Consider the following 17,908-nt stretch of genomic DNA (forward strand, 5'->3'; position numbering starts at 1 on the left):
GTATTGACGAAGATGGATTGGCCGGGCACTTGGAAGTAAATCTACATGTACAGGAGGAATATTTCGGGCCAACCCTGGGGGATTATCTTCTGCCCATACCCCACTAACCTGAAAGCTGTCTGCCAGGGGTAGGTCAACTTGGCCATGCGACTGATGCAGCCGCCATTCTTCTTCAAGAGGGCAGCAGAAACTCAATATACCCTTAGGGCTGGATATCGGGGGCCGAAAGGAGACTGAAGTCTGGCCATCAGAATCAAAGGAAATTTGGGCCCTAAGCTTGGACAGCAGGTCTCGGCCTAACAAAGGGATTGGACAGTCTGACATATACAGGAATTCATGAGTGACTGTGTGTGAGCCTAATTGGCATCTACGGGTTGTCAGGAAGGGCCTCCGGTTCTGCACCCCCGTGGCTCCCACCACTCGGACAGTTTTTCCAGACACAGGCGCTAATCGCTCCGTCACAACAGAATGTTCAGCTCCTGTATCAATCATGAATGGAATTGAGCGGCTCCCTATAGTTAACTTGACCATAGGTTCCTGGGAGCCCAGTTTGTAGGAACCCGGTCTGTCCTATTCATCCCATTCTGCCATCTCGGCTATCCCGATGATGTCAGATTCAGGAGGCTCATATCTTCCCTCTCGAACTCGGCCTCGGCTTCCTCGATCTCCTGGTCCCCTTCTCAGTCCCTGGCGCCTCTGGGGGCATTCATCTTTCCAGTGCCCTCTTTCCTTACAATAGGCACACTGATCCCTCTCCAATCTTGGTCTGGGATTCTCCCCCCTTGGCCGGGATTGATTGAAGGAATCTCGGGGCCTGGCTGGTGGTCCGGGGTCCCACTTTGGCTTCCCATTAGCTAGAGGTCGACCTCGATTATGGGTGGAATTAGTAATGGCTGCCGCTAAAAGGTCGGCCTTCTTCTGCATCTTCCGGTCAGCCTCTCGGCGCACCTCCTGATCTCTATTAATGAAAACCTTGGTTGCGATCTCAATTAGCTGGGTGGTATTCATCCCTGCGAATCCCTCCTGACGCTGCAACTTCTTCCGGATATCTGGCATACTCTGGGCCACCAATGCACTATTCACCATTCTCTGGTTTTCTTGGGCTTCAGGGTCAAATGGGGTGTATGTTCTGTAGGCTTCAATTAGTCGCTCTAGAAAGGCCCCAGGGGATTCAGTTGCCCCTTGGAGAATTTCAGAGACCTTTGCTAGATTAATGGGCCTCTTTATGCCTTTCCTCATACCTTCCAGCAAGTCCCGGCGATAGCCAGACAACAGTTCATAGTGCTGCCCATCATTTGGATCCCAAACTGGAGCTGCGCGAGGAAACCGAGCTCTAACCCACCCCTCTGGGTCCTGTGTCCCCCCGGGGACACGCTCTCGTGTGATGGCCTCAGCATTTTGCAAAATCTTCCGCCTCTCCTCAGTTGTGAAGAGGGTCAGGAGAAGTTGTTGACAATCAGTCCAGGTTGGGTTATGGGTGGCCATAATGCTAGTCACTAGGTCCACCACTGCCTGAGGCTTTTCAGTATAAGAGGGGTAATGCGTCTTCCAATTCAGGAGATCGGTGGTTGTGAAGGGTACATACTGGTAGGCCTGTGCCTGTATAACCTGACCCTCATTATTAGGATCCGGTCGAGTGATGGTTACCTGTCGGAGTGGCAGAACTCTCGAGGAGGTGGGAATGGAACCTGAGGTAGAGCTAGGAGCTACCCTCCTATCATGCTCAAAAGTAATTGCAGCGGGTCTAACCCATTCAGTGGAGGTAGGTTGAACCCCTGAGGGATGGGGAGGGGTACTCATAGACTGAGAGGTGGTCACAGGTGATTCAGTCCATTGAAAGGGATGCCGGGCCCCTAATGAATGGGTAGGGGTACTAGAGGGAGAGGCTGGGCTGTCAGGAGTTGAGGAGTCAGGGAGTGGAGCCCAAAGTGGGTCTTCGGAGGTTAACAGGAGAGGATGTGGCAGAGGAGGGTAGAGACTGGGTGAAAAGTCCAACCTAGGGTGTGGCAGGTTTTGCACAGAAGGGGAAGAACTATCCGGAGAAGCCTGTGCTGGAGAGGCTTGGGCTGGGCGGCGTGGATCTCTAGGGGTGGCACGGAACCCCAACAATGGGCCATAAGGTGGTGGCTCAAGGTCTGAGGGGTCATCAGAGAGTATGGGTTTCTCGGACAGGGTAGGGGCGGAAGCCACCGATTGGGTGGTAGGCTTCCTGGGGCTCTTTCCCTCTTCTAGTTTAGATTTTCTAATCTTTCTTTGAACTTGGCCTAACATGAATTTTACTGGGGATCCCATATAAGTTTTCAACCACGAGGGAGGGTCAGTCACAAGGCTGTCCCAGGAATCTATATAAGGGAGTTGTTCAGAATATTCTGGTTCTCCTACAACTATGCTGTAGACCTTCCGGATTACTTCAATATCTAAGCTGCCACTAGGGGGCCACCCCACTCCCATAGATGGCCACTCAACTTCACACAAGGTTCTTAAAGTACTTGAGCTTAAAGTCTGTCCATAGTCATTAATTAAAAAGCCTTTTTTAAAGTTCTTAAGCATACAATCTAGGGGGGTAGCAATTTGTCTAGATGATGTCCCACCCATAATGCTTACAGTTACAACACACAAAAGGGAGGGAGTTTTTGGATTTGCGGTAAGGGGTCCGCAGATCCGGAAACAAAAGGGTAGAACAAACAACAATCGCTTCCTTCTGTCGCTGGCCAATTGAACTCGCGTTAATTGAAAACGCAGCTATAAGAAGTCCGCACTCATTTAATCATTCACGCATCACACATTCCATACAGAAAATCCCACCCAACAATTTCAGATTTCTCAGATACAGATAAACTCAAGCGTTTTCGCTTCTAATCTCCTCTAGATTAGAAGGTACTAGGGCCTTCGCTGAGAGTTGATCAGGCTCTCCTTCCCTCAATTTTTGAGGGGGCTGGTTTACAACTTTCTAGCTAGAATTATAATACAGAATACAGAATACATACCCGGCGAATGTTCTCCAGTCAGTTGGGTGCTGGGATTAATGCAGGATTCAGGATCCCACCGCTGCCACCAAGAATTGTTGCAGGAATTGAGATAGGAATTTGTGATACTTCAGGAGTCAGACAGCACACACCAGTATGAGAGAGAAATCTTCTTTATTTGCCAGCAAACAAAGCAGGACATCAGTTCTAGCTCTCTTCTCTTTCTCTCAGCTCTTTTGTATCATGTGGCTTCTGTCTCAGCTGCTTCTCTTCTGCTGTCTCTCCTGTTGTCTTCCAGCTTTCTTCCTTTCTTCTGACGTAAACTGCTTCTGCTCTTACTTAAATACAGTTTCTATCCCCCTCCTAGCCTAGCCCCCCCTTACTCTCCAATTGGTTAAGGAATAGATTGGTCACTTTGCCTCAACCAATCATTACTTTTGAAATATCAGTTACATAGGTTTGGTATTCCTCAAACTGACCTCTAACCTGGGGCCCCTCAAGCCAGACAATATGGCACTAGAACTCTTATATTCTCATCATGATTGATTTCTCAGCTATAGCTTAAATTGCTTACTGGACTCTGGCATTCATTAAAGGGGTCAAAAGTCAGTCTTACTTAATAGCATACAGATATACTTTCAGGACTATTCCTACAGTTACCTATAATTAATCAAGACTTTTCCTGACCTTTTTCACCTATCAGCTTATACACAGAACTTGCTAGGACCACAGAAAACTCAAAACACATGTTGGCCTCTTCACTGCAGTCTTTGCTTAGAAAATACAGCAGAGAGTAACATTAGATTTAAAAAGGTATTCTACATTTAACTACACAGAGTAAACATATTCTAAAATGAGCATCCTTATAAGACATATTCTAAATATCAAAAACTTGTAAATACTAATCTATTGCCTCTCTCTCTAAATAGTATTTTCTTCTAAGCATTTTAAACTAATCCTAAACAAACTGCCTGCAATATGCCGGCTCATAATAGAATACATATGTGTTTGCTTAGCAATCCATCAATCACAAGGGTCTTTCTGACCTTTCTAACCCAGCCCGGCAAACGCTAGACTTCTAGTAATTAATTCCAGCCTGCATTCCTTTATCTTGCTTGCAAGGTAAAAAGCTAGAATTCAAACACCACTTTTAAACCCCAGATTTTAACAGAATTAACCCTTAATATGATTTCTCAGAATTATTCTTTGCCCATGGCTGCCTCATGTCCACATTCTGAACAGAAGCACATCATAACCCAAAATGTTTGTTACAACAAAAGATGTTCTAGCTAGCTAGTGTTGAACCAAGTCTGTTCAGCATCTCCCCTTCCCCTCTCCACCAGAGCCCAGTGTTTCATTTTCCCTTTCTCTCCATACCCCCTTCCTGGTTCATCTTGTCTCTCTATCTATCCACCTCCCTCCCCTGTGCCCAGCATCTCATTGTTACTTCATGACCCCATTCCCATGTCCAGCATCCTCCCCCAGTAGCACTGCTATTGTACCTCTTCCCAGCCAGATTCTGAAATCCCCGTGTTCTGGCACAGGATCTTGCAGTATAGGCCTGAGCTCATGCACCAATGCTTCCCTCCCTCCTCCCATGCTTATTATCAGGGGGAGAGCAAGAGACAGCAGTGTTTGAATTATTATTATTTATTATTATTTATTGCATTTGTATCCCACATTCCCCCACCTATTTGCAGGCTCAATGTGTCATTTCAGGATATCAGATCAGATACAGTTAGTAATGTGTAGCGATTAGGACGGGAAAAAAGAAGAAAGAAGAGAGTGATTAGGGTAGTTATAGAAGGTAAGCGTTCATAATTGAGTGGGTTGGTGAGGTGACTTAGTGAGGCTGTAGGTTCTCATTGTAGGCCTTGCTGAAGAAGAATGTCTTCAGAGATTTGGGCCTCTACTGCATGCAGGGCTTTAAAAACAACTGGGGAGAGGTGCAACTGTGGTAGTGGTGGCATTGGAAGCATACTGGACACAGGACTGGGGTAAGGAAGGTGAGTTTAGAAGATACTCTTTTGCTATAATGCCACCCCCTATATACTGCCTCCCTAGGCAGACACGTTATCCACCCAGGGCTGGTCCTGGACAAGACTTATGTAGTGGCTAAAATCCTTGCTCCAAAACTGAATGATGTGACCAGAGTCTAAGTTGTATTTCTACACACACTGCAGTGTATAAGCTAGGTCCTGCCTGTGTTACAGTTTTATTACTGAGTGTGGCTTATCACTATAGGTGCTCCAACTTGCCAGAACAATAGGACTAAAGAGGGCTTACCTCAGTGACTCTGAATGTAGAGCTGAATTTCCATACTATTTATCATTTATCATATTTCTATACCACCTACCTGTCCAAAGAACAAAATTAAAACCCAACAATAAAAGCAATTACAACCCAAACAAGGGAGGGCTCAGGTTGGTGGAAAGAGCTGTGAGACCCAGAAGACTCTTAACAGTGGGAAGGGGCAATGTGCATGAGACTCAACAGGCTGTAGTTTTAAGGTAGGGTTCAGCTTGGGGCAGTGTGTGTAAGATCCAAAAAACTGTAGTTCAGGGGAGGACTTATTACACCTTGGATTTTATGATTTAATTTGCCTTTTAGAATAGTTTCAGTGTTATTCCACTATGTTCACTTCCAGGTTTTTCAAAAGTGAGTCTCCCACAATTCATACTGAAGGGTCTTATGCACTCAACAGTCAAGTTTAAATCAAAGATAGGAAACAAGAGAACTAAGGGGTCCTTTTACCAAGCTGCCGTAAAAGGACCGCTGTGGTAGCATCAGCGCACAGGTTTGCCAAGTGCCGAGGCCCCCTTTTACCGCAGCGGGTAAAAGGATGTTTTTTTTTAAAAATGGAAATGGCCATGTGGTCAGTTAAGCACTTACTGCATGGCTGTTTCCTGGGGGAGCCCTTAATGCCTCCTATTTAGGAGGTGGTAAGGGCTCCTGCGCTAACGGGCAGCACACAGGGCTACCCTTTTACCTCCAGGTAAGCCCCTGGTGCTAAAAAATAAAATTATTTTTTGAGCACCGGAAATGGCGTGCTGCACACCCTGCACTACCACCAGGCTTCTGTAGGGCTGATTTGCCATGCGCCATTGGCGCGGTAGCCGTACCACGGCTTTGTAAAAGGGCCCCTAAAGGAGCAAAACAAAAATGAAAAAATAAATATATAAAAGGACAAAAATCAAGTTAAAGAGAATAGGAGAGACACCCCTACATAGAGAGAGTTAAGAGAGAAATAGACTTATGAGAGGCACCCCCACAGAGGGAGCAGAAAGAAAAAAACAGCAAAATGAGAGACTGATTCTGGCCTCACAAAGCATGCACATTTAATATTATTTAGACTGATAAACCCGGCACTTTCAACATCCACAGGAAGACTCTGTTTTTCTGAATTTCAACTGTTTATTGCAAATAAATATAGGCAATTTACTTACAGTGTGTTGAGCTGAAACCAGAAGTCTTGCTGCCTCAGGGCAAGAGCCTTTGAACTGGATAATCACTGTTGCTGGGAAGTGAAAGTGATATTCTGAAGAAGCAGTTGTTTAGAAGTGGAGATATTTGGTAGATAAACTGATGCAGTTGAGAAGTAGGCACAGGAAAGAGAATTCAGATTTGGAAATAGGATGTTGAACTTGTGTGAATGGGTAATAAGAGGATTCAGCTTTTATAGGACAGGGAGAGGGAGCACTGCATGGTCTTCAAGATGAAGAACTGCCCTGCAGAGAAAAGGAGCAAAAAGAACACCCACAGGCTAGAGGGAGAGGGCAGACCAATAGGAACTGTGTCTGAGGCCATGGCACAGGGCAGGTCACCAAGCAGAGAGGTTAGACCTTTTAGATCACATGCATGAGGTGACCTATGAAGCACAAATTGAAAGAAACCTCAGTGAGTAACAAGGCAGTGCTGAAAGACCTAGGGTCTGTACTAAAGGAGAAAAGGTCACATGCAAAGGAGGGTGACCATTAGGAGAAAAGATCACACAATAAGCAGGAAGTAACTACAGTAACATGCCAGACTGCATTACAAACAATGCACTGCAGGTAGAGATTACACACTAACGAGGAAATAAATGCAGTAATATGTTGTCAATATAATACAGCTGAATGTGAGTCTGTACACACGTTAGTGGGGGCAAGCAGAGGTACCCCACAGAGGAAGAAAGAATGAGAAATATGAGAGACACCTCCACAGAGGGAACAAAGAGAGAAATAGTGAGATATATGATTGCAATTTCTTCCCCATTGAATTTATTTAGAATCTCATGATATTCTTTATATGACTCAATTTGGTCATTATAGTACTGAAACAGTATTAAGGACCCTTGTATCAGAAGCTAGATCTCTACTGAGTAAGGGGAAATGTAATAATGTGAATGAGAGCAAGCCTGGAGTCCAGACAAAGTGAAGCCATACAGCAGGTTAAGGTGAACAAAAAATAATACTTTATTCAAAGTGCTAGGTACCCCCAGGTCATGTTAGCTTCATCATCAGTGGAAAAATAACATAAACTAGTCCTTAGATATAAGCAAAGTCCTCCCATTGTCCTGCTCCTACAGCCCACAGCATGCACTACTGTCTCTACATTCACCAGCCAGCATATGGCTGGGTCAAACATACAGTTCTTTTGAACTCAGCTTACCTGGTTGTTATGAGTGGAGGAGTGGCCTAGTGGTTAGGGTGGTGGACTTTGGTCCTGAGGAACTGAGTTCAATTCCCACTTTAGGCACAGGCAGCTCCTTGTGACTCTGGGCAAGTCACTTAACCTTCCATTGCCCCGTGTAAGCCACATTGAGCCTGCCACGAGTGGGAAAAGTGCCTGCCACGAGTCGGAAAAGTGCGGGGTACAAATGTAACTAAAATAAAATAAATTATTGCAGTTCACAGATACATGGTTGATGTATAAGCAGTGGACCTTTGCTCTTCCCTCTGGTCCTCTCTTAATCTAGCTGTGCCCTGAGCTTTTATACTTCCTGTAACAAGCCCTCCTGGCTTCACCCCTCCTTTAGGACTGCCCCCCCAGGCAGGATCGTGAATCTTAAGGTGGTTTTCATACTGTGAGGGAGTGCTATCAAGGGAGAAGGACAGCATCCTATAGACTCACATACCCTTTCCATCAGCTCAACCATGTCCAGTAAAGTGTCTGCTACTCCAAGGGTCCTCCCAACCAAGGTAGGGGCTGCTACTGAAACCCAGGGTTCCTAAAATTGCCCAAGGCAAACTCAGACCCCCACTCCCTAGACAGTCAAGACTTCCAAGCACGATAACTTAGGTGGAACAATTCATTCATAGCAACCACTGGCCCTGCAACACTAATGGCTTCAAGCTACCCATATCCTGTGAACATTGCACCAGCCACCATGGTAGGCAGTAGGTTACAAGCTTCTCATTCACCAGGAGGCACAATTTCCCGTAGTCTTTTCCAACCAAGACCTGGTCAGCACCTTGCTCAACTGCTGCCTCCAGCTCCTCTTCCTCCCCTTTGGTCACGTCCTCCAGGGTTAAATGGATAAGCTCCAAAAGGGCCCCTGTACAAGAAGCTCAGCATGGCATTGGATCAACTTTTGGCTCATTTCTTTTCAACTGCCAGGAAGCTCACCAAAAGTCAACCTGGGTTTGTAATCCAGTAGGGACAGGTTCTGGATGCTGTGTGAATTAAGGCTATCCTCTCGGGTTAGTGGTAGTACCCCCATCCTGCTCTTAGGGTACACGTGCTCACCACACTTGTGAGGGTCTCTTGTTGTCACCTGAAGGTCTATGTAAGCCACCAAACCGGTCAGCTACACCTTCTGGTAGGTCTAGTGTAATTATCTCTGGTGTGCTGTGGCCACCGACACTGGCTAGGCTTTCTGGCAGCAATGGCACCTTCACTGCATTACCAGCTTCTGCCGATGGTCTCCTGGAATCGACCAACCTGGGTTCCCTTCCATGCAGCTCACTTAGGGGAGCTTCCACATATGGATGATCTCTTCAGGCCACTGGAGTTGGATGCACTTTTAGCTACAAGCAAAGTCTCTGCATTCCAGAAAAATGGGAGTAGGCTTGGGAAATGGTGGCAATTAGAACATGACATTCACCCCATAAATCTGCCCACTTTAAAGGTGAGCACTATTTTTGCTCCCGAGCAGTGGAGTCCAAGTCCTTCACATCACCCTCCAGAGTTTGTGTTTTCATACTGTGGCTCTGTTTATTCAATATGTGTCTCCTCCGGGAAGACTCCTTGAGTTCTGTAGGTAAACCCTCCAGCTCCTTGTATATCTCCTCTTTGGCCACTTCTGCCTGGGCCAGCTGTTCCCACAGGACTCGTTTGGTACTGCTGTTGCTTTTCTCTGGTGTTCTAGCAATTGAAGCTGTAGAGCAGAATTCATGCCAGCCAGCATTTGAATTTGTGCTAGCGCGGTACCATAGCTCCACCAAGTTCCCATCAGTTGCCCCCTGCAATTCATTGTATTGTCCCAGGGGTACTACAAGTACCAGCTTCTGTTTCAGCTGCCTAACTTCCCTGCTGGCCTTCTTATACCATTCCTCTGCAGCCTGGGTGAGCTCTTGGCTTCCTGCAATTCTCTAAACCTCTTTTCTGCTTGTTTCTGCATAGTCTTTAGAGGTCTTTATAAGGGTTACTTTCTCTTGCAGCTGAGTAACCTCTGCTCTCTCATTCTCCAAACTGATTCTTAACTCTGTAACCTCCAGTTCCCTCTCCCAGGTTTCAGACAGTAGTTCCCAGATCTTATCTTCTAGTGGCAATACTGCTTTCTGAGGACCTTCTCCCAAAATGTTGGCCCCCAACTGTCTTATTTCCTCAGCTTGCTGCTCAATGGTCTTGAATAATCCATTTTCCTTGGCTTCCACAGTGACACAAGCGGCCTGCAGTTCCTTCACCTACTTCTCAGCTTGCTTCCTAATCTCTTTCTGAGTTTTGGTCAGTTGAACTTGGAGAGATTCCTTCACTCATAGTCTCCTTATATACCTAGCTGCTTGCTCTCAATCCTCTTCCAATTCAGCGACTTGGAGAGATTCCTTCTCCTCTCATAGTCTCTTTATATACCTAGCTGCTTGCTCTCAATCCTCTTCCAATTCAGCAATATAGCAGGTGGCTTTTGACAGCTCTCTGGGCAGCACCGGTTGGTCCTGAACTTCTACTGATGGGCCCGGAAGGGGGTCCTTCTCCTCCCATTAGTAATACACCACTGCTGATAAATGATCTGGGCCACCAATGCCCTCCAAATACCAGGGAATGATTCCCTGCAGCCCTCTGAATGGGTTGTGAGATGGGCCTTCAAACTCTACCTGCTGAATTTAGGAAGTCCCCTTTTCCTTTTGGGACTTATTCTTCTGTCTCTCCTTGACTTCTTTCCTTGGACCAGCAGTTACTTTGGCTCAAACAGTTCCAAAGTTTAGGAAGTCCCAATCCAGGACAATTGGATAGGGGGAGCCAAGGCAAGACTGCCACCTCCATCTGAGCTTGCCTGACTGCTGGTTTGAGTGATACCTGAGCTGTAGGATACTGCTCCAGTCCCTATGTATGCAGGCCAATATCAATGTCAATATTGTTCTTATCAATCGCTATTTCCCTTAAAATTAAGGTTCAAGGCGATACACAAATAAAAATAATACAAAATTAAACATAGCATAATTGGCATAATAAAAGATTAATAAAAGATGTAGTAAATTAGTAACAATGTTCAAAAAGATGAGTCTGCAAAATTTCAAATAGTTCATCTCAGATCTAATAATTAATGGGAGAGAGTTCCATAGTGGTATTATAACAACAGCAAAAATGGTATCTGGATTTTCAAAAGGCGTTTGACAAGGTACCTCATGAAAGGCTATAGAGGAAATTGGAGGGTCATGGGATAGGAGGAAATGTGGATTAAAAACTGAAGGATAGGAAACAGAGAGTGGGGTTAAATGGGCAGTATTCACAATGGAGAAGGGTAGTTAGTGGGGTTCCTCAGGGGTCTGTGCTAAGACCGCTGCTTTTTAATATATTTATAAATGATTTGGAGATAGGTGTAACTAGCAAGGTAATTAAATTTGCTGATGACACAAAGTTATTCAAAGTTGTTAAATCGCGACAGGATTGTGAAAAATTACAAGAGGACCTTACGAGACTGGGAGACTGGGTGGCTAAATGGCATATGATGTTTAATGTGAGCAAGTGCAAGGTGATGCATGTGGGGAAAAAGAACCCGAATTATAGCTACGTCATGCAAGGTTCCACGTTAGGAGTTACGGACCAAGAAAGGGATCTGGGTGTAGTTGTCGATAATATGCTGAAACCTTCTGCTCAGTGTGCTGCTGCGGCTAGGAAAGCGAATAGAATGTTGGGTATTATTAGGAAAGGTATGGAAAACAGGTGTGAGGATGTTATAATGCCGTTGTATCGCTCCATGGTGCGACCGCACCTTGAGTATTGTGTTCAATTCTGGTCGCCGCATCTCAAGAAAGATATAGTAGAATTGGAAAAGGTGCAGCGAAGGGCGACTAAAATGATAGCGGGGATGGGACGACTTCCCTATGAAGAAAGATTAAGGAGGTTAGGGCTATTCAGCTTGGAGAAGACACGGCTGAGGGGAGACATGATAGAGGTATATAAAATAATGAGTGGAGTGGAACAGGTGGATGTGAAGCGTCTATTCACGCTTTCCAAAAATACTAGGACTAGGGGGCATGCGATGAAACTACAGTGTAGTAAATTTAAAACAAATCGGAGAAAATGTTTCTTCACCCAACATATAATTAAACTCTGGAATTTGTTGCCGGAGACAGTTGTGAAGGCGGTTAGCTTAGCAGAGTTTAAAAAGGGGTTGGACGGTTTCCTAAAGGACAAGTCCATAAACCGCTACTAAATGGACTTGGGAAAAATCCACAATTCCGGAAATAACATGTATAGAATGGACCCTTGGTCTTTTCCCAGTATGTCATTACTTATGTACTTATGGTATTAAGTATCCTTAGAAACCGTATAAGACAAAGGACGTAAAATAAGCTGTTTAAGCAGCCTAGGAGAATAACCAAAATGGGATTTTCAAACTGAACTAATCAATAAACACGAAGTGGAACCATAAATAATCGGATGTAATAAACAGAATGATTTAAATAAAACATGTTCAGCTACCGAAGCCAATGTAATATCTTCATATAACTCGAAACACTTGTAAATCTATTCACTTTAAAAATTAATCTTGCACCAGTTTTTTGTATAAGTTGAAGCTTCTTTAGATATTTCGAACCGAGCCCCAAATACAGCATATTACAATAAGCAAGATGGGGCAATATTATCATCTTCACCAAAAGAGCAAATGCCTCCCTAGTGAAAAAAAGCTTATATCAACCTCAATTGCTTCAGCTTAAAAATAGGTCTTCTTCCATAAATGATTCACCGGAGAGTCATAAAACAATGAGGAATCCAGAATCACTCCCAATACCCAAGATTCCGTTCAGTAGGTAAGATCTTATCCTCAGCCGGTCTGATAGTAATAGGAATAATTTCAACTCATTTATTGAACCACAAGACCTTAGTTTTGTTAGAGTTTAATTTTAACCTATTTAGTGAAGCTCATTCCTGAATTTTAGATATCCCCAATGTAATAATATCTGACAATTCAGAAATTTTAAGAGGAACTGGCAAAAGAAGTAAAATATCATCTGCATAAGATAATAACTTCTCTCCAGTATTCAATCTAAGTTGTCCTAAAGTTGACATAGAAAAATTAAACAATACCGGGGCTAAAGGTGATCCCTGAGGGACTCCACATCCAGGTGACCAGTATCTTGAAAACTCTTTATTTTGATGTATACAATAGCTACAGTTCCTTAAAAAAAAATCAGTGAACCAGTTAAACATGGGCTCCAAGATACCAATATCTACCTTCCTAGAGAGTAATAAAGCATGATCAACAGCATCAAATGCTGCCGAGATATCAAACTATAATAGGACGATCTGTCTCTTAGCACTTAAAATCTCCTTCACATAATAGGTCATCACTAAAAGAAGTGTTTCATCCTGGAGGCACCAGTAGTACCTCGCAACCTGGGAGCCTTATATATGGTATCTGTCCCTTAGAGCTCAAAGTTTTGTCTTAAATTCTCTTCCAGATTGTTGATTTTTTTAAGCATTAGGGAGGGGTGAGTTTAGGTGGGGAGGTGGGGGGGGGGTAGTTTTGGGGGATAATTTTCTGCATCACTCGATGATATGGGCTGTTTTAAGGTTGTATATCTTGCATGAAGTAAATTTGGATGATCCTTTATGGAAATGTTTATACATAGGAAGCAAGAGGCTATCAGTACAAGGCCTCTCACCTGGGGGTCTCCAAGCGTGACTATTGTTACATTTACAAAATGGTGCAGGGCATGCATAGTTACACTGAACCTCGAATCTTCGTTGTTGGACTATGTGCCCGTTTTGGAAATATGGTTTCACAAGCTTATGTATTTTAATACATAAATTTAGACAATAATAAAATTGGAGGGAGGGGTGGGGTACGAGATTGGGTAGGGGGGAGAGAAGAATGTTTAAAAAATGTTGATGATGCGACTATTATCTTATTCGCACTTAGATGGTTTTGTTAACAATTTATTGTATATTGCATGCTTGATTGTTCACTATGATGGTTCATCAATAAAAATTGTTGAAACATAAAGAAGTGTTTCAGTGCTATAAACAGGTCTAAATCCAAATTGAGAGAAATGTAAACAGGAAAATCTATCCATATATTCAATAAAAAGTTGGCTTACATAAGCTTCAATTATCTTAGTAAAGAAAGGTATGCTTGCAATAGGGCAGTAACTTGAAGGCTGAGAAAGACCAGCTGTACTGCCTTTAGGTATTGGTGTCAATACAATTTTACCCATGTCAAATGGTAAAGAACCAGACGTTAGTAAAAATTTAAATTCATCAGTTAGCCATTGTAAATTCACCTGGAGAATAGTTGAAAACATAGAAACAGGACAGTGATCTAAAACACACTGAGAATGAGAACATTTTCTTAATAAAAAGGCAGTAATTGTAGATGTCACAGTAATTGTGGATGTCATAGTCCGTTCATAGCTCACTTGCAGCCAAGGAACTAGGGTCTTGACACTGGCAGAATCTACCAGCATCTGGTAAGGAGTCCCATACAACTCAACTTGTAGCACACAGTTCTTGCTCTTGGGTTGGAAAGCCTCCACAAAACTGCAGCAGTGCGGAGCTAAAGCACTCACATCCATGGCTTCTTTGTCTAACTCCTGGCAATCCCAAGCTAGATAGCTCTTCTCATTGCATCTGAAACAGATGAGAGAGTGGGATTCTCATGACTGGGTCAGCATAGTATGCTGGACTCTTGGCGAACAGGGCCTCCATCGTTCCAGCCCCTTTCCCTGAGATGCCAGGCTACAGGCTGGCTTCCGGTCCTTAGACCCTGCTCCCTCTCTTCTCTTCCCAGAACTCACAGCTTGTTCTTTGTCCTTGCCAAGCTCCAGTTCTGGTTGCACATGACAGAAAACCTTGGCCACTTCCAAGGCACTTTCTGGTGTCAATTAGGGTGTTGCCTCATCCAGTGTTTCATGGATGGAGCAGTACCTATAGGGCTTTTAAGGAGAACAATTCTCACTGTCTCCAGGCCAGTCTTGCCTTCAGTCTGCAGCCTCCTCCAGGCTACTTCTTTAAGCCTATAAAAGAAACGCCAGAGGCTCTGCTTCTCTTGTAGACACACACCCCTTTCAGAATCACTGGCAATAGGCTTCTTGTGTGCAGCCTGCCCTCTCTAAAAAGTAAGCCTTAACTTCTGTTGTCAACTTCTGTTGAAGTTGACATCTTGAAATGCAGTTTGGCTGTTACCTGTCAGTAGATTCCCTAAGTAAACAGTCCATGATGCTTCTTGCCAACCAAATAGACAAGCAATTCTCTCAAAGTTTATCAGACGTAGTCCAGATTATCTTTCAGTGCCATCTTCAGTAATACTGGAACTGGAGTTTGTAGCTTTGGTGCCTGTAGTGCTTGCATCACTTGAGTAACAAAATTCTGTTGGGCTTCCAGAGATTTCTGGGAAGTCTGTTGTTATACCCCTTGCTTCTGCACCCCTTGTTGCAACTGCTGCTGGCCTTCCACTAAAGCCTGAAACAGTTTTTCCAAGTTTTCCTTTTAGCTTTAGCACCCACTGTGCAAGAGGAGCAACCCCAAAATAAAGCCTGCCTGTCCAGAACTTACTATATTTCTTCCAATCCCTAACTAGGGCAGGGCTTTCCCTTTTTGCACATTTTCCTGTATGGTAGTTCTACCAGGCCCCGAGTTCAGGAGGCTAAGGGTTTTGGCTTCTTCTAAAAGGTAAGCTCATATTCCACTGCCAGAACCATATATGGTAACATAAATGAGAGCATCTCAGAGCTCGGGCAAACTGGAGCTACACAGTGGGGTAAAGTGAAAAAATAAAATACTTTATTAAAAGTGCTAGGTATGGGAGTCCTGTTAGCTTCATGGGCAAGGGAAAAAATAACATACATTATTTAGTCCTTAGATGTAAGCAAAGTCCTCCCGTTGTCCCAGGGCATGCACTACTGTCTCTAGACAACAGCATTCATTAGTCAGCTTCCAGCTGGGCCAAGCATACAGTTAGTCCCAAGTTGAACTTGGCCTACCTGCCTGCCATTGTTGCAGCTCACAGATAAGTGGTGGAGGCATATGAACTGGGCATTCACTGTTCCCTCTGGTCCTCTCTTAACCTAGCTGTGCCTTCAGCTTTTATACTTCCTGGAACATGCCCTCCTGGCTCCATCCCTCCTATATCACTCCCCCTCCCCTCCAGGCAAGATCGTGAATTTTAAGATGGTTCTCACACTGTGAGGGAGTGCTGTTAAGGGAGAGTGGCAGCATCCTATAGACTTCCTCACAGGGAATCATGCTTTAATTAGCAATTTGACTTACAGCTCTGCCTTTGATCATGTAGATCACACAGTACTATTAGGACATTTAAATGACTTAGGTATATCTGGAAACATTTTGCAATGATTTAGAGATTTTTTGACAAATAGAATTTATAGGGTTAAAACGGGTGGTGTTCTGTCTGAAATGTGGAATGTTACATGCAGTGTCTCCAGGCTGCCGAGAGACAGAGCCAGGCCCGGGGCAGGGCTGCCGCAGCCACTGCCACCACACCCCACGGGCCACCGCCATCCCCCACATACCGCCCCCATTTGGGCATCCACTGCTCCCGCCCCCTTACCTTCCTGCATCTGCTCTTCATTCAGCCTATCACTCTCCTGCTCCTATGTGCTGGGACCCTGGTTATCACCCGGGTTCTGACACACAGGAGCAGGAGAGAGACATACCTCCGCACCAGAACCCCCTTGGATGCCAGGCCCGGGGAATCTTCTCCCCCCCCCCCCCCCCCATTTCAGTGGCCCTGAGTGTCCCCCAGGGATCCACACTCTTCCCAACTTTATTTAATCTATTTATGAGTTCTTCTGGGGACAGATTTTCACAATTTGACGTGCATTACTATAGTTATGCAGTTGATATCACTTTATTAATACCTATTTTATACTGATGTTTTTTTTCATTGGTTCAATATTACTATGAAATTGTGCATTTAGTTAAACAAAGAAAAAATAAAAAATACAATAGCTGTGTTTATCTCACGATAGAAGACTATTCAAATGTTTAGAAGTGGGAAATATTGATACCCGATTTGACTCTTCTTTGACTCAACAGTATGCCTAGCTATTTTATTGGGATCTGCTCTGAATATTTGATGTATGATATACTATTTACTGCTCCTCTCTAAATCCTGATACACCTTGGTGAGAGTCTTATGCCCTATAAAGGAGATAGAGACTAGCCATCAAAGGTAATTAAAAGGAATGCTGGGAAGGAGGAGACTAGCAGCACAGGTAACTGGTCAGAGAGAGGGAATGAGGAGAGCAACAATACAGGGGAATGCTGGTAGGGACCCAATGAGGAGGCCAGCAGCACAGGGGAATGCTGGGAGAGATGGAGGGATTGAGGAGAGCAGCAGCACAGGGGAATGCTGGGAAAGAGGAAAAGGGAAAACAACACAGGGAATTGCTGAGCAGATAGGATTCAGGAGAGCTGCAACACAAGGGAATAATGGGAAAGAGGAAATGAGAGCAGCAGCCTAATGGAATGCTGAGAGGCAGGAAGGGAGAGAAGCTGCTACCTTTTGCCATAGGACAGCACCATTTCTTTCTTCGGGGAGGAAGGGGAGGTGGCGAAGCCCGTTCTCTTAGGTGGTATCACCCCATTGGGCAGGTTGGACTTGGAGGGCAGGCACTTTAGCAGTTGGCACACTGTAAAAAAGAAACAATCAGTTCTTAGAAAAGGGACTTTACTGGGAAACATAGGAACATAAGATATGCATGTTTGGTTAAACCAACATTATATGAAGTGTAGTGTGCTGTCTCTGAAAGTACCTTCATGTTCCAAAGTGCAGTTCCATTCCTTTTTACTCATTAAAAGGTACAAGTAGTGGTCTTTCTCAAATTATCTTCACTATTAATTGTTTAGACTTTTCTTTCAGGAGCTTGTCCAACCTCCATTTTAAACCCATCTATGCTAGATCTCTTGATCATATCCTCCAGCAACAACCTCCATAGTTTACTTGTGTGATGAGTGAAAAAGTATTTTCTGCAAATTGTTTTAAATCTACTACCTGTTATTTTCATGGAGTTTCTTCTAGACTTAAAACTATTTAATGTAAATTAATTTATGCCCTGCTTATTCGATGATCAGGGCTTGAGGCTGTTGACAAATTAAAATGAGCAATATACATGTGGAGTGGCATTTTAGAAAAGATTTAGAAGTGAGACTTGAGACTTTCATGTCAGGACATCTCCAGTTCTGTTCGTATCTTACAACAGGATCTGCCGATGTAGAGCCTGTCCTAAAACACAGGGGAAAATGGTCATGTACTGGTCATGTGTGGCAAGAACATCCAT

General features: G+C 44.2%; 1 protein-coding gene across 1 annotated transcript in view; it reads right to left on the reverse strand.

Moving 5' to 3' along the window:
* EML2 (EMAP like 2) overlaps positions 1 to 17,908 on the reverse strand; it is a 312,721-nt gene that overhangs the window by 271,559 nt on the left and 23,254 nt on the right. The window contains exons 2-4 of the mRNA XM_030218113.1: positions 17,146 to 17,260; positions 13,340 to 13,366; positions 6,791 to 6,808 (exon numbers count right to left, since the gene is read on the reverse strand). Of these exons, the coding sequence (XP_030073973.1) occupies positions 6,791 to 6,808; positions 13,340 to 13,366; positions 17,146 to 17,260 (160 nt within the window). The remainder of the gene's footprint in view (positions 1 to 6,790; positions 6,809 to 13,339; positions 13,367 to 17,145; positions 17,261 to 17,908) is intronic.

The sequence above is a fragment of the Microcaecilia unicolor genome, chromosome 11 (genome assembly GCF_901765095.1).
Source record: "Microcaecilia unicolor chromosome 11, aMicUni1.1, whole genome shotgun sequence".
NCBI classification, from domain to species: Eukaryota; Metazoa; Chordata; class Amphibia; order Gymnophiona; family Siphonopidae; genus Microcaecilia; species Microcaecilia unicolor.